Genomic DNA, 13,426 nt, shown 5'->3' with positions numbered 1-13,426 from the left:
AGCCTGAGGCAGCCGCGCGGGAAACTGTAGAGTGGGCAACGCAAGAGCTAACGCAGCGCTATTCCCACTTCGAGGCCGACGACGTAAGGCTCACAGAACGCGGAAACAAAGTCCTCATAAGCGTTCAAGACATGAGATATCCCGACAAAAACCGTTGGACCAAACCACAAGTCCTCTTTGACGAAAATGGCTCGGTCAAGGTTAACGTGGCAAGATTAAGGGGCTTCCAAGTGGCTACCCGGAGTGCGTTAGAAAGGTTGGAAACCCTAAATGAACGGGTTGCGCTAGAAAAACGCGTCGAGGGGCTACAAGAAACGTTGGAAGAAAGGGAGGCAGAATACATGAGGCAAAACCGACTACTTCTCGATGCTCAAAAGAGAGAAGTTGATGACAAAACCCAAAGAATAATAGAAATTAGAGGACAAAGAGACAATGCCCTACGCGATAGAGACCAAGTCCAAAGGGCTTTCGACCTCGCCTTACAGGAGCTAGACCTGACAAAAGAGGAAGCTAAAAACTTGCATATCACCATATCCGGCTCTTTGGAGGAACGGCGGCAGTTGGTTGTCGAAATCAACACTAAAGAGGAGCAAATCCGGCAAAGAGATCAGGCCATCGAAGACCTGGAGGGGCAAATAGAGCGGCAGCAAGAAGTAGTTGCGGACCAGGCTCGTCCCGAAGAAGAAAGGAAAGCAGCTCAAAAGGAAGTAGATATGCTTGAAATACGCCTTGCGGAATTGCGGGCTCAAAAGGAAAACCTGGAAAAAGAGCTGGGGCTTACCACCAAGGAAAAGGTAAAAAGAGCCCTTTTGAAGTATGGCGTTCCGCTGGCATTCGCGGTCGCTATTTCGAGCGTAGTAGGAGTTATCCTATCCGCGCTTAAGGCTACAGGCGCGGGCGTAAAGAAATTAGGCAATGGACTAACGGACTTGGGAAAAAAGATGGCAGCCGGTCTTCCTGGGCTGCTGGGTTCGGTTGTTTCCTTGGCACTTAGGGCCGGCGGCGAACTGTTGAAGTTCGTGGGCAACAACATTTGGATCTTGGTTGTCGCTATTGGAGTGGTACTCCTGAAGAAGATGAAGGCTTAATCTTATCCTTGTGTATTACTGGTGGCTTATCGTCGTCGGGCGCCCGAGGCGTCCTCGACTGGGGATAAGTAAAGTTAGTATTCGCACCGCCTTGATAATGCGGAACTAGCGGCAGCACGCTCATGGTGCTAATGGTCTTATGGTTCCAGGTCGAATCTATAGCAGGAGTGCCCACAGCATTTATTCGAACGTTACCATCAACAGGAAGGAGTTGCAGCCGAGCATACTTACAATTGACTAACATATGAAAAGTAATTGGCGTTAAGTCTTCACCTGATGCCGTGCAGGGCTCCATTGAAAAATGGGTAACTTTCCTGGCGTTCGTTGAAGTTCGATAAGGAAGCAAGGGCTCGTCGTTCTCATCAATAAGTCTAAACCCTGCATTCGCACCATTTCCCGTATTAACGCTAATGGTGCAAATAATCAATGCAGTGCCCCCAACTTCAACCCACATGCCAGCGTCTTTCCAATCAGCAGATTCATCATGGTTCTTTTCCTCTAAATAGTAAACGTAATGAGTTTCCTTCTGATGTGGGTTGTTCATATATCTAAAGGCTTAACACCGTAAGAGTGCTAATGGTCATATGGTTATAAGCTGTATCTCTTTGATCCTCTATGCTATTTACCGTGACCTCTCCCGTATCGTCTACTCTTATCTGTAGCTTTACCTTCCCATGGCAATCAGCAACCATGTGGAAAGTCCAAACCGACAAATTCTCGGCGCTATTTATTGGCGGCTCTACGGAGAAATGTGTGGGCTCCCTGTTGTTTGTCTTATTTCTCATAGGCTGCAGTACGCCGTTGTCATCGCAGAAACGAAATCCTACGTTGGCATGGCTGATCGTGCCAATGCAAATACTACAAAGGATTAACTTCTTCCCTGAATAATTCAAATTCACGGACATCCCCGTGACATCAACCCAAGCCGCCTGGGTGTATTTTTTCTCGCCTGTGTAAGTCGTATAAACACAATCTACTCCAGCTACGTAGGGGTTGTTCATCGCCATATATAATAACTCAGACCAATGCTTGCAGCTGCTAAGCCGGCTTTTAGTAAGTTGTGGTCATATTCCTCGGTAACCTTCTTTACTGGTTTCTTTGGCGGCACGTACACCTTCTTTAATGGTTTTTCTACCTCTTTTTTTGGTTTCTCTACGAAGTGAGTAATGCCCTTGGTCATGTCAGAGTTCACGTCATTCACCCCAAACTTCATATCCTTAGTAGCTCGCTGCAGCTTGTTGTTATAACCCACAACGGAATTGGTGTTAATAACCAAATTACTTGGCATTAACCAACAACCAGGCGACAAAGCGTAATCCAGCCGCACTTTGGATTGCTGCACCGCTAATTGATATCTCTGCACCGATTTAGATATGTCATTTTCTATTATTGCGGACTCAAACAGGGTTAGGAATTCCTGTTGCGTTTCCTGTGAAGCGCCTTGGGATCCAACAATGGGGCTGCGGGTATTTACCTGCGCTCCCAGGATGCAGTACACGAATGCCTCTATGCTGCGGTTAATCCTGGCTAGGTTCCTTAAACCTTTTCCTTTCATTAACACAAATGGATCCCAAGTGCCGGGGTAGTTCGTTTGAATTCTAGTAATTAATGAATTATTACCCTTATTACCACCCATATCACTGAACTCTAACTCATTACTTGGGTATTCCTGATGTCCGTAGTCAGCCGGCTTCTCACCATTGGCACCCCAAACATAAACTATACCCAGCCCATGCGTCTTACCCTCCTTATACCGAAAATCTTTTTGCTGTGGTTTGAACTCATTAATTAACCTTTCCAGGGCTGCGGCGTCATATCGGTTATTCATTGGATTAAATACCTTATCTCCCGGTAGGGGTACGTTAAGCTCCTTCAACAACCTCCTTACCGTAAAGGCAACGTGAAACCGCATAAATGAAATATGAAACATGTCCGCGGCAACACCACAACCTTTAGTGGCAGCCCAAATAGCAAAGTTTAACTGCTGCGGCCAATACCGCATGTTGGGTCCTGCTAACCATTCCCTGGCCTCTTTACCCGACGTATGCTTCAACATCGTCTCTTTAAAGATATCCCTTACTACTACGTCAAATGATTGCTGACCCACTGGAATCTTCAAATGCGTTACCAATTTATCGAAGTCGTTTATACCACCTTGGGCGTCGTAAAATGGGTAATCTTCCTTGGCCATTAATAGATTCCTTGGAAAATTGGGTGGTACTTCTTTATGCTCGGGTTTTGGTGGCCTTTCTTTACGAACGGGCTTTGGTGCCTTCGAGTCCGCATTACTGTACATTCTTTCGCCGTTGAAGTAAATCCCATCGGATCTTCTTTCGAACTTACTGGCGTCTGCGTGTGGAAACATCTTCCTAAACGCTCTCCAGTTGGCATAATCCCGGTTGTCGTGATGTGGCTGCTCCTCAATATCATTCCCAAAAGCGTCGTACATTAGTATATATAATGGATGTCATACCATCAGCACCTCCACTTTATCCTGAACTTCCTAAGGAACCTAACGAAATGAATGCCGAAAACTTTCGTCTGAATAAAGCGAACTTAATCCTGGCTTACTTGGAAGGGCAAACAAAACACTACGAAAAAGTCCGAAAAAAATACGTTAGAGCCCGAGGTACGCTACATAAGATTGCGATAACTTCAGGATCCATATCCGTTGTGTTAACGGGCTCCGGCGTTGCTACTTCGCTTACTGGGCCGGGAATAATCGTTGGAGTTCCTTTGGCCGGCGTTGGGGCAGCCTGTGGTATTATTTCAGCCGTTGCTACGGGCATTATGAAACAGTTGTCAAGCAAAATATCCAAGCATGACACGACAATAGCTCTGTCAAGGGCTAAAGTAAATACAATTACTGACCTTGTCTCAAAGGCTTTGCGTGACAGAAAGATAGACGACGTAGAATTCTCGCTTATCTTAGCCGAAGAGGAAAAGTACGAGAAATTAAAGTCGGACATAAGGAATAAAAAAACAGTCGTAAAAGATCTTTCCGAGGAATCTCGCAAAAAGATCTACCAAGAAGCGAAAGAAGAGCTTCAAAGAAAACTCGCTCAGTAAATATTTACTTTGAAAAAAGCAAGACAGGATTCTATTTGCATATTGAACGCCGGCTGTCTGGTTCATATGCAAATTAATTTCACAAATCTATTTCACAAATGTGAAACGTTTTCACAAATGTGAAAGAAAATTGTGAAGGTTTTGATTGGCTGAAAACATATGACGTAATCGTTCACTATCTTCTTGGAATCCATCCTAACAGGGGGTGGTTGGGGTCTATCTTGTAAAATATTTCGTAAATTACGTCAGGGTAATAAGGAATATCCTTATCCAGCCGACAAAACATCCACTCGGCTTTTGTCATATCAGAAACCTCGGGAATAGACTTACCGGTAATTTCAGACAAAAGATAGGGAATAGCTTTGTAATATTTCCCTAGTTTTAATTTTTTCAATGTCTTCCGTAGACTTTGTGGGGTTGGCTCTTCTAAATGGTCTATGATTTTCTTCTTTACTTCGTTGTCTAAATATACCGGTCGATAACCTTGGATATGACTCATCCAGTCCCTAAAGTATTTTATTCTTTTGTATGGCGTCTTCTTACGACCTCCGTTGGAATAATATTGTTCCCTGGTAGCACAAGGCACGGCATTACGAATATTTTTACCGCACTCGTAACACTGTGCTGACGTGTCGTCTTCTATTTGCATTTTCTTACCACAACAAATATACTTATTTGGTTTAGTAGGTACAAACTTGGGTTTCAAGCACTTTACACAGAAATCATAAACAAACTCTTTACATTCTTCGCACTCCATACATAGACTAACATATTTGCGCTGTTGCCCCCAACCACACTTGGAGTGGGTTGTTTCCGTAGGTGGATTTTTGACACGGGTCTTGCCCGTGTTGAGATTGCGCTGGAACCCCCATTCCCTATACTACTAATGTTTCTGTTTTGATTTTGTTTTTGTTTTTCGAGCCCTCGTATATACAATGGATATATAAGTTTTGTGGACACGGGGTTTTCGTGTTTCTGTGTATATATGTATATATTATACTTAATTTTCTCTTTTCTTATATTTATACTTTTAGGTTCTCAATCGCAGATTTTAGTATATGATAGATTTTATTTAAATTTTTATAGATTTTATATTGCAGATCACCGGTTCATACCAGCTGTTCTATCGTGTCCAGCTGATCGGCTTTTTAAATCAGGGTAAATTATGAAATATTTTTCAGGCGGAGGTACTAATACCGCTGAGGCAGTTAGACTTGCCTACAATATCATGAAGACAGAAGAAGAGAAATCCCAACAGATCCAACAGATTATGATATTACTAACGGATGGGAGGTCAAATGATGAATCCGCTCTAGAGAGAGAGGTCAAAGTTGCAAAGGCAAATCTCACAGGTGATGATTTATCCATCATGGTGATTTTAATGCTGCTAGCTGTTCACAGGAAGACAAATATAACTTTTGCAGAATTAACCTCTCGGTTCAATTCTGTCGTTCTTTACAATGGCTACGGCCCTTGTTCTGTATTGTTTTTGTGAAGGGAGAAAAACTGGAAAACCTTGAGAAAATCCCTTGAAGAACGTAACAAAATCTGAGGATAAAAACCAATAGTACCAGCGGTCATTGGGGGATGCATAATTAGCAGCGTACCGCCTCCCATGAATAAAAATAAGGAACGAAGAATGTCGTTGCGCAAAAAAAATTTTTCAATAAAAATCTAACGTATATAAAGCTCCTGCACGTGTTGTGACAAAATAGAATTGCCGCGATGATTGTCATGGAATCGAATGCCCGCACCAATATTCTTTATGCAACTAGCACAAGCAAGCACGCCCTGATCATCATGGTCTTAAAGACTAACATGATTCCCTTCTTTACCAGGTCTGATATGAAGTATCTTTCTCTTTGCACATAGGCGTAACCATGATAGCCATTGGTGTTGGAGGGTACGACAGACATGAACTCGAGATGATTGCGACTGATCCCACCAATCACGTGTTTACGTCTACAGATTTTGCACAGCTGACTGACCTGGTGAAAACGTTACGCAATAAAACTTGCGACAGTAAGTTGAGCACATTGTGGAACCAATTATAACTGTGCCAGATATATGATGCCGGAATGACTAGTATAAATAGTCAGGCGTTAATATCAATTAATTGCAGGCTCACGGGCTCTCCTTCGAATTTTTATCGATACCCTGAAACAATATCTAGATTGATCAAAGTCAGGACTCGACCGGAAAACATGAAGGACAGATCCTTTAATGGCCTCTTGGACTCGGCTAACTTACAATTCAAATTAGAATTTATATTCAGTTGGGTTTTGTGGAGGGAGGGAAAGCGGAGAAGCCGGAAGAAACCCTTGAATGAAGGGAGAGACCTAACAAACTCTCCCCACAATTATAGTGAGTACTATTAGTCCGACAACCCAGAGTTGAGATGCGAATGCATCTTAATTTAGCGAGGCTTGCTTTCGATAGGAGCGTGGAACTTGTAAACTTGGCGGAGTTACTTGTTACTCGTCTTCTGTACTCGCCGCCATGTTATTATATTATTATTATTATTATTATTATTATTGTTGTTGTTGTTGTTGTTACTATTAATATAATTATACAGCTTCTCATTAATCCCATATAGGTAACTGTCCAATTATTTTCTTAATTGGACAGGTCTTGTTGATATGGGATTAATTAGGCAGCTATATAATTAATAGGTAATGGGATTTCATGCTCCCTAATCAAGAAATAATCAGACTCGAAAAATTCCTCTGACTGCCAAATTAGACTCGGCCTACGGCCTCAAACAATTTTGTCAGTCCTCGGAATTTTCCTCGTCCAATTATTTCTTAATTGGACAGCATGGAGTCCTATTAAATATACTTCTTCTTCTTATTATTATTATCATCATCATCATCATCATCATCATCATCATTATTATTATTATTATTATTAGCACCTGCTCGTTTGGCCATAAGTTTTCGTAACGACGGAGGAAAAAAATCAGTTACCGTTGGTTTCGTTTCGCCTGGGAGAGCTCGTTATTTCACTTTGCCAGCCAAGCTGTTTTACGGAAATCGAGATATCAACATTAAGGTATGTATCTTAAAATAACTGTTATAAATCTAGTTCTCTGATTGGTTAGGAGCACGTGATTAATGAAAGCACACAGGGCGCGTGCGCACTTTCAGTTGTGTAATTCCTTTCCAAAATAACGGTTAATGTAATTTGTATTTTATAAAAGAAATAAAAAACTTACTTGCTGTGCTGTGTGGAGTTATAAAGCACTTGGGGATTGGCAGAACACCCGAGAAGTGTCGAGAAGCACTCCGCTGCGCGAAAATGGAAGGTTTTGACCCAGGGCCTCAGTTATGATCGGGCAAAAAAGTAGGGTAGAAGGAATATCCCTTTAGCATTTTTATGTATAGTTAATATTTTCTAGCATTTCTATTCATTTTTATTGTTGAACTTGATATCAAGGTGACGCCATTCTTTGGATCGATTCTCGTTTATGCGTCAAGAACTAATAAAAACCCAGGACAAAGTAGCTACAAGTACAAGCTTGAGTCCAAAGGTAAAGCATCTATTGATATGGCTTTCACGGCTTTTCCACGGTGCCAATGGTGCCAAACAACTAGTTTTTAATGCTGACAGATACACAAAGAAGTTTCAGCCAACTAAAACACTAGAAAAAAAGAGTGCTTGAAGCTCGTGGAGACTCTGCGGATGAATTCTACAGGAAGGCGCTCCTAAGAGAGATCTAGATATGATCGCCAACTGGTTGGCTCAGTTGGTTGAGCATCGGACTTTCGTGCGGGAGGTCGTGGTTCGATTCCCGGCCAGACCAACACTCAGGGTCTTAAAATGACTGAGGAGAAAGTGCTGCCTTTGTAATTACATCTGCAAATGGTTAGACTTTCAAGTGGCTCGGACGACCACTTTAAATGGCGGTCCCGTCTCTCTACACTCATCATTACTAACCATCATCGGAGGGACGTAAGAACCACTGAGGACGTAAAGTAACCCTGGCAGTGACCACCCTCAGTATATATGTTGGATGAATTTAACAAAAGATTAGTCATCACTCTCTTTTGTTGTATCCTCCAACATGGCCGCCGTGTCTTTTGTAATTACATTTTCTTGGGAATGATTGAAAACCAGCAATACATACAATGGGGCCGGATGTACATAAGAACCTTATTTTGAGCCGGACTGAGTAAACATTTTTTGCATCAGGAAACTAAAATATTTGCCTACGTTTTTACGTTTTGTTCAGTCCATTATGTTTATATGCGAACTTCATGTCATGTGTTCAAAACATGGAGCGTTGAAGGTGATATTCCGAAAGGTATTCTGGGAAATGACATAATTATCCTCTGGGCCCGGTTGTACGAAGCCTGGATAGCGCTATCCGGCCGATAAACCTTTATCCAGTGGATACGTCGATGCTGTTATCCGATAAATTTATCCACTGCATAAGATTTATTTGTCGGATAGCGCTATCCAGGCTTCGTACAATCGGGCCCTGATGTGTTCATTTGTGATAGACAGTCTATATAAAACATGTGTTCAAAGCCTCTATACTCTCTGTCAGTGCAATATGAACATTTCACGAGTTGTATATCTACGAGATACCTCTAAGTAACATATTTCCCTTGCTCCATTTTTTATGAACCTAACAATGATTTTGCAATTGATTCTTCTCAAAATTATCGTGGATGCGAGGGTAACATGAAAACACGAAAGGAAACACACGTTTCTCGATGGAATTTGTGGCATTTCTTGTGTTGCATTTCCGCGTTAGTCTCGCATCCAAGGTAATTTTCGAACGTACGGTCCATTGAGTGTCGTATATATGGCCAAGAGGCAAGGGGCTGCATGGCCTACACGTTGTGTGCCGGGAGGTTCCTGATTTTGCGCAGTATTTGCTATTTGTTTGATTGACGCTACTCACGGTCTCTTTCTTGATTGACAGGTGTTGCGGGTGAATATTTGAATCTTCATTTCAAAGACGTTTGCAAAGGTAATAGAACTTTCCCGAAATCGCTTGAGTGACCACGAAACAATGGCACCAAGCCGAAGTTGGACTAGCCTCCTTTTCAGACGTCGTTAGGGTCGTCACGCAACGCTTCTCTCGTTGCGTGACGACCCTAACAACGTCTTCGAAGGAGGCTAAGGTTGGACGAGAATATGTTTTTCAGCCCTGTTAATATAGACACAATGCGCGCGCATATCGGAAATATTTAATCATTGATATGTCGTTTTGTATATTATCTGCTTCTTTGGTTCAGCGTGCGGATGATTATTATAGATTATTATTCATATTTATAATATGTTTTTTAGGTTATAACGAGACAACATGTCCACCAATCTACATCGCTATCCAAGGAAAATTGTCCAAGCTTTCCTGCCATGGTGAGTGTTCGAAATATTGGTCATAAAAATCACAATAATCGTTTCCTTCCGCTGGTAACTTTATAAGATAGGACATTTGCATGATGGCGTCATTTACTGCCACCACCAGACCCCCTTGCACACATTCTTTTGTGCAGTTAATTAGCACTAATTGTCTTTCAAATACCAACAAATTTCAATAAGGAATAAAATTCGCCAAGCATTATGGTACGTAGTGGGAGTTAAATGACGCCAACGAGCAAAAGGCCTACTATTAAACGTCTTAAGAATGTTACACTCCTGTTTAAAGATCCTTGACTCACCGATCCTTGACTAACAGGTTGAATGCCCAATGTCTCCGTGTTGAATACTATAATTTTGACTCTTATTTTGATTTGCTTTTCTTCGACTTCACTCTATTAGAATAAGCTTTCCCGGTTGACTCAAGCTCGACTCTCCTAGATTAAGCTTTCCGTTAACTACTACTGAAATCTTCATCTTCTCTCCTCTTTGCTACTAATCTCTTACCCTGGTCCCAAAGGCTCGACGATTTTTCTCCCGGCCACGTATATTTTGAGCCGCGAAGCAGCGAGACCTCGTCGGAGCCTCTGGTAGGAACCGCATACAACCTCATTTCCATGCTAAATCAAAGTGTCAATCAATCATTTAGAACTAACCAATCACACAAGAGATACCCGTGGCGCTTTTGGTATTTAGGGAGGGGAGGTTGTAGTTGACCAAAATAACTTTGCGGAGTCCACCTAAGTGCTTTTGTCATGTAAACGTGTCCAAATATGTCAAAGTGACAGTCCGGTGTTTACATTCAGCAACACGAATCGCAGCCAATTGTGAACGAAATTAAAACAAAAATACTCCATTGAAAAGCGCAATCTCACATCCTTCAAAGTCCTGTCGACTTTGCAAATGTAGTATTACGTCTGGAAGACCAAGAATTCACCTCTTTGGCCCAAAGTCTCGCAACGAAAATCTTGTGAAACGACTAGCTGTTGTTCTCGATGCCGAGGTTCACGTTCACGACGGACCTTCTGAATTTTTTGGCTTCTTTTTTTTTTTTTTTTGGCGTTACAAATTACGAAGTTACAAATTACAAAGTTACGAAGTTACAGAGTTACAAAGTTACAAAGTTAAGGACCAAATGCTCTGTCAAATTTCTGTCAACATGTCGTGATAATGATGTGATCGACGCCCGTTGTGTTACTGATTAGTTGCCTAGGCCTTGTAGATATTTATTGTATTTTTTATTGTATTTTATCGGTAGTCAAAGGAAGAAACTCGTATAAATGACTACACACACTCACCAACTCTATAACGGATATTGATTTTAAAATCGGCTTTCAATGGTTATTGCGTGAAATTATCAAGCTAACCTCTGTACCCTGTTCAGTTAGTATCGTCAATGACCTTTGTTCTCCTTGTCTTTTGCTCTTCCGATAACGTTTCAATGTTCTCAAACCGTTTTTCAAGCGTTGTTGACAATATTTCGTCGAATAGCGCTTCGGATATACAATGTGGCATCGAGAAATGTTCACTGTAGCTAGAACTATAAAATAACACCTTGAAATCTCTTGACATTACAAACAAACTGACATAAGATAATGAGCAATGTATACTTGTACCTCCCTACCCTTCATTACAAATAATTTAGCCAATCACAAACTGGACTTCAAATCAGCCAATCAGTGAACCAGAACAATTTTGAGCAATCTGTAATTCTATTGGTGCGGCCTGATCAATCAACTATGCGGTTCCTACCAGAGGCTCCGACGAGGTCTCGCTGCTTCGCAGCTCGCTCACCGCTTCGCGGCTCAAAATATACGTGTCCGGGAGAAAAATCGTCGAGCCTCTGGGTCCAGGGTACTAATCTCTCTCGACTCTTTCCCATGTGAACTTTATCACATGACCTCCTGAATATTGACATCTAATATACGACTTGCACAGGTCAAGTGACTCTACTTCTCTCAAAACGAGCAGTTGTGTTAAAATGAACAACAGAAATAAAAAGAGCACCTCGATATTAGTGGGGTGGCTCTTTTCCTTTCTAAAGTTCGTTTTCACGCAACTGCTCGTTTTAAAGGAGGTAGGGTCACGTTACCTGTTAGCGCATGTCGTCTATTCCCATAACTGTGTTTTCATAACAGTGAGCACGCTATAATGGTGGATCCAAGGAGTAGGTTTTTTTCTACCCCATGCACAACTATAGTACTGCACGTTCATTTGTTTAACATTCCCGTTTTTATCCTATGCTTCTAGATAGTCACTGCACTCTTCCGAACCAGATCAAGTTCGAAATTGCTAAAGGTACGCAGGTCTTTGTTCAGCGGTCTAATTCCATTTGTTTTCCGGCGAAATACATTCATTTACAGTGGCGCGCGAATGAATGAGAGCCCACGGGGCGAACGCTCGCCGGCCTTTGGCGCGAAAGCCTGGTTCCGCCAAATCATGATAAGTCATCGACAGAACTATAGGTCGCGCAGGGCTTTTCCGCTATCTCCACAAAGAATAAATAGAACGAATTTCTCATGCATTTTCGATTTTTTAAATCGAAAAATACTAAATACTGGAATTAAACAGAGAATTGAATTTATAGGTGTTTGCCACTGTTATGTTTTTGAGTCTTTTTTTAATTTTTAATTTTTATTTAGAGTTTCAATATTTCTTATTTCTTACACACACACACACACACACACACACACACACACACACACACACATACACCCCCCAACACACACACACACACACACACACACACACACACACACACACACACACACATGATAATTCGTTTTCCGCATGTTTTCATGTTTGCTCTTACTTTTTTTTCCAGGCACAAGCAAGAGTCACTGGATTCGTGGCACTCCTTCCATTGTCATTTTTTTCGCTTTCATTCATAGGTTTTTGCTATACATTTCGTATTAAAAACAGCAGTAGTGCCTAATATTTTGCTGTCAAGAAAAGCATTTTACATTAAGCGTAGCCTGTTTCCATTCCCTATTTCAATAAAGTTGATAACCAAATTTCAGCTTGAGGATGGGCATGCATACTCACATGAGGTCAACTGGAACTAAGATCCAAGTCCATCAATAGCTATCTACCCATTATCATTGCCGGTCTCATCTTTATACCTTTTCAGCAGGTTACTAACTTTTTCGAAATAAGAATATCATATATTTTGTGGGCTCTTATTTTAATTAGCGTTTTTATAGGTCAGTCTTAGGTTTTAAGTCGTGAATCAGCTAGTAGACTAATGGAGGTTAGTACATGATATTATTTCCATTGTTTTTTTGTTTGTTATCCAATTGATTGTTACACATTAAAAAGTTAAAGTAAGTTAAGTAAAGCACTAGCCAGGGACTGATGTACCTTTTAACGACCTTTAACCCGGTTATCGAGTATAGGTAGACGGTTTCGCGCATGCGTGTGCGAACTGGCGCATTCTTATTATTGAACTCGTGTATTAAGACTGTGATTATCTTAGAAGTATCTTGATACTTTAGAAATAAAATATAGTTGAATGATCTTGACTGGTTGGTTAGTGTTAAGGCAACCGCAAAAGATGCTTTTTCTCATGGTCGTTGATGACCAGCAGGAATGCTGGCTCTGGGGGACGAGGGCCGAGATTGGCCGAAACTCACGAAACTATACCCTACGCCTAGTTATTTCTAATTATAGGTTGCAGCCATGAAGTTATATGCTAGCAGGGTGAAATCAGTAGTGGATAGAGGGAAGGAACCTGAGTGGTAGAGAGTACGTCGCAGAATACGTCCTTGCCGAATAGTCGTTCTCCCATGCCAGCATGCGCTATAGCCACCAGCTACTTGAAAAACGAAAAGATAGGAAAATCTTGTGAGTTTTTTTTAAATCGTTTGCATTTGGCTTGATATATTTCCAACACGGCGGTT

The 13,426-nt window shown here is 41.6% G+C and overlaps 1 protein-coding gene across 1 annotated transcript in view; it reads left to right on the top strand.

The window, feature by feature from the left end:
• The window catches only part of LOC116292820 (uncharacterized), a 48,689-nt gene extending 35,646 nt beyond the window's left edge, over positions 1-13,043 (top strand). Inside the window, exons 9-16 of the mRNA XM_089030990.1 lie at positions 5,339-5,509; positions 6,030-6,179; positions 7,069-7,208; positions 7,593-7,686; positions 9,088-9,135; positions 9,456-9,527; positions 11,778-11,825; positions 12,352-13,043. Of these exons, the coding sequence (XP_088887116.1) occupies positions 5,339-5,509; positions 6,030-6,179; positions 7,069-7,208; positions 7,593-7,686; positions 9,088-9,135; positions 9,456-9,527; positions 11,778-11,825; positions 12,352-12,443 (815 nt within the window). The 3' untranslated portion in view covers positions 12,444-13,043. The remainder of the gene's footprint in view (positions 1-5,338; positions 5,510-6,029; positions 6,180-7,068; positions 7,209-7,592; positions 7,687-9,087; positions 9,136-9,455; positions 9,528-11,777; positions 11,826-12,351) is intronic.
• Positions 13,044-13,426: the final 383 nt, after the last annotated feature.

Source organism: Actinia tenebrosa, unplaced genomic scaffold (genome assembly GCF_029948245.1).
Source record: "Actinia tenebrosa isolate PJP-AT-01 unplaced genomic scaffold, QUT_ActTen_1.0 PGA_scaffold16__25_contigs__length_10494907, whole genome shotgun sequence".
NCBI lineage: Eukaryota > Metazoa > Cnidaria > Anthozoa > Actiniaria > Actiniidae > Actinia > Actinia tenebrosa.
This window is presented reverse-complemented; position numbering and strand designations above follow the sequence as displayed.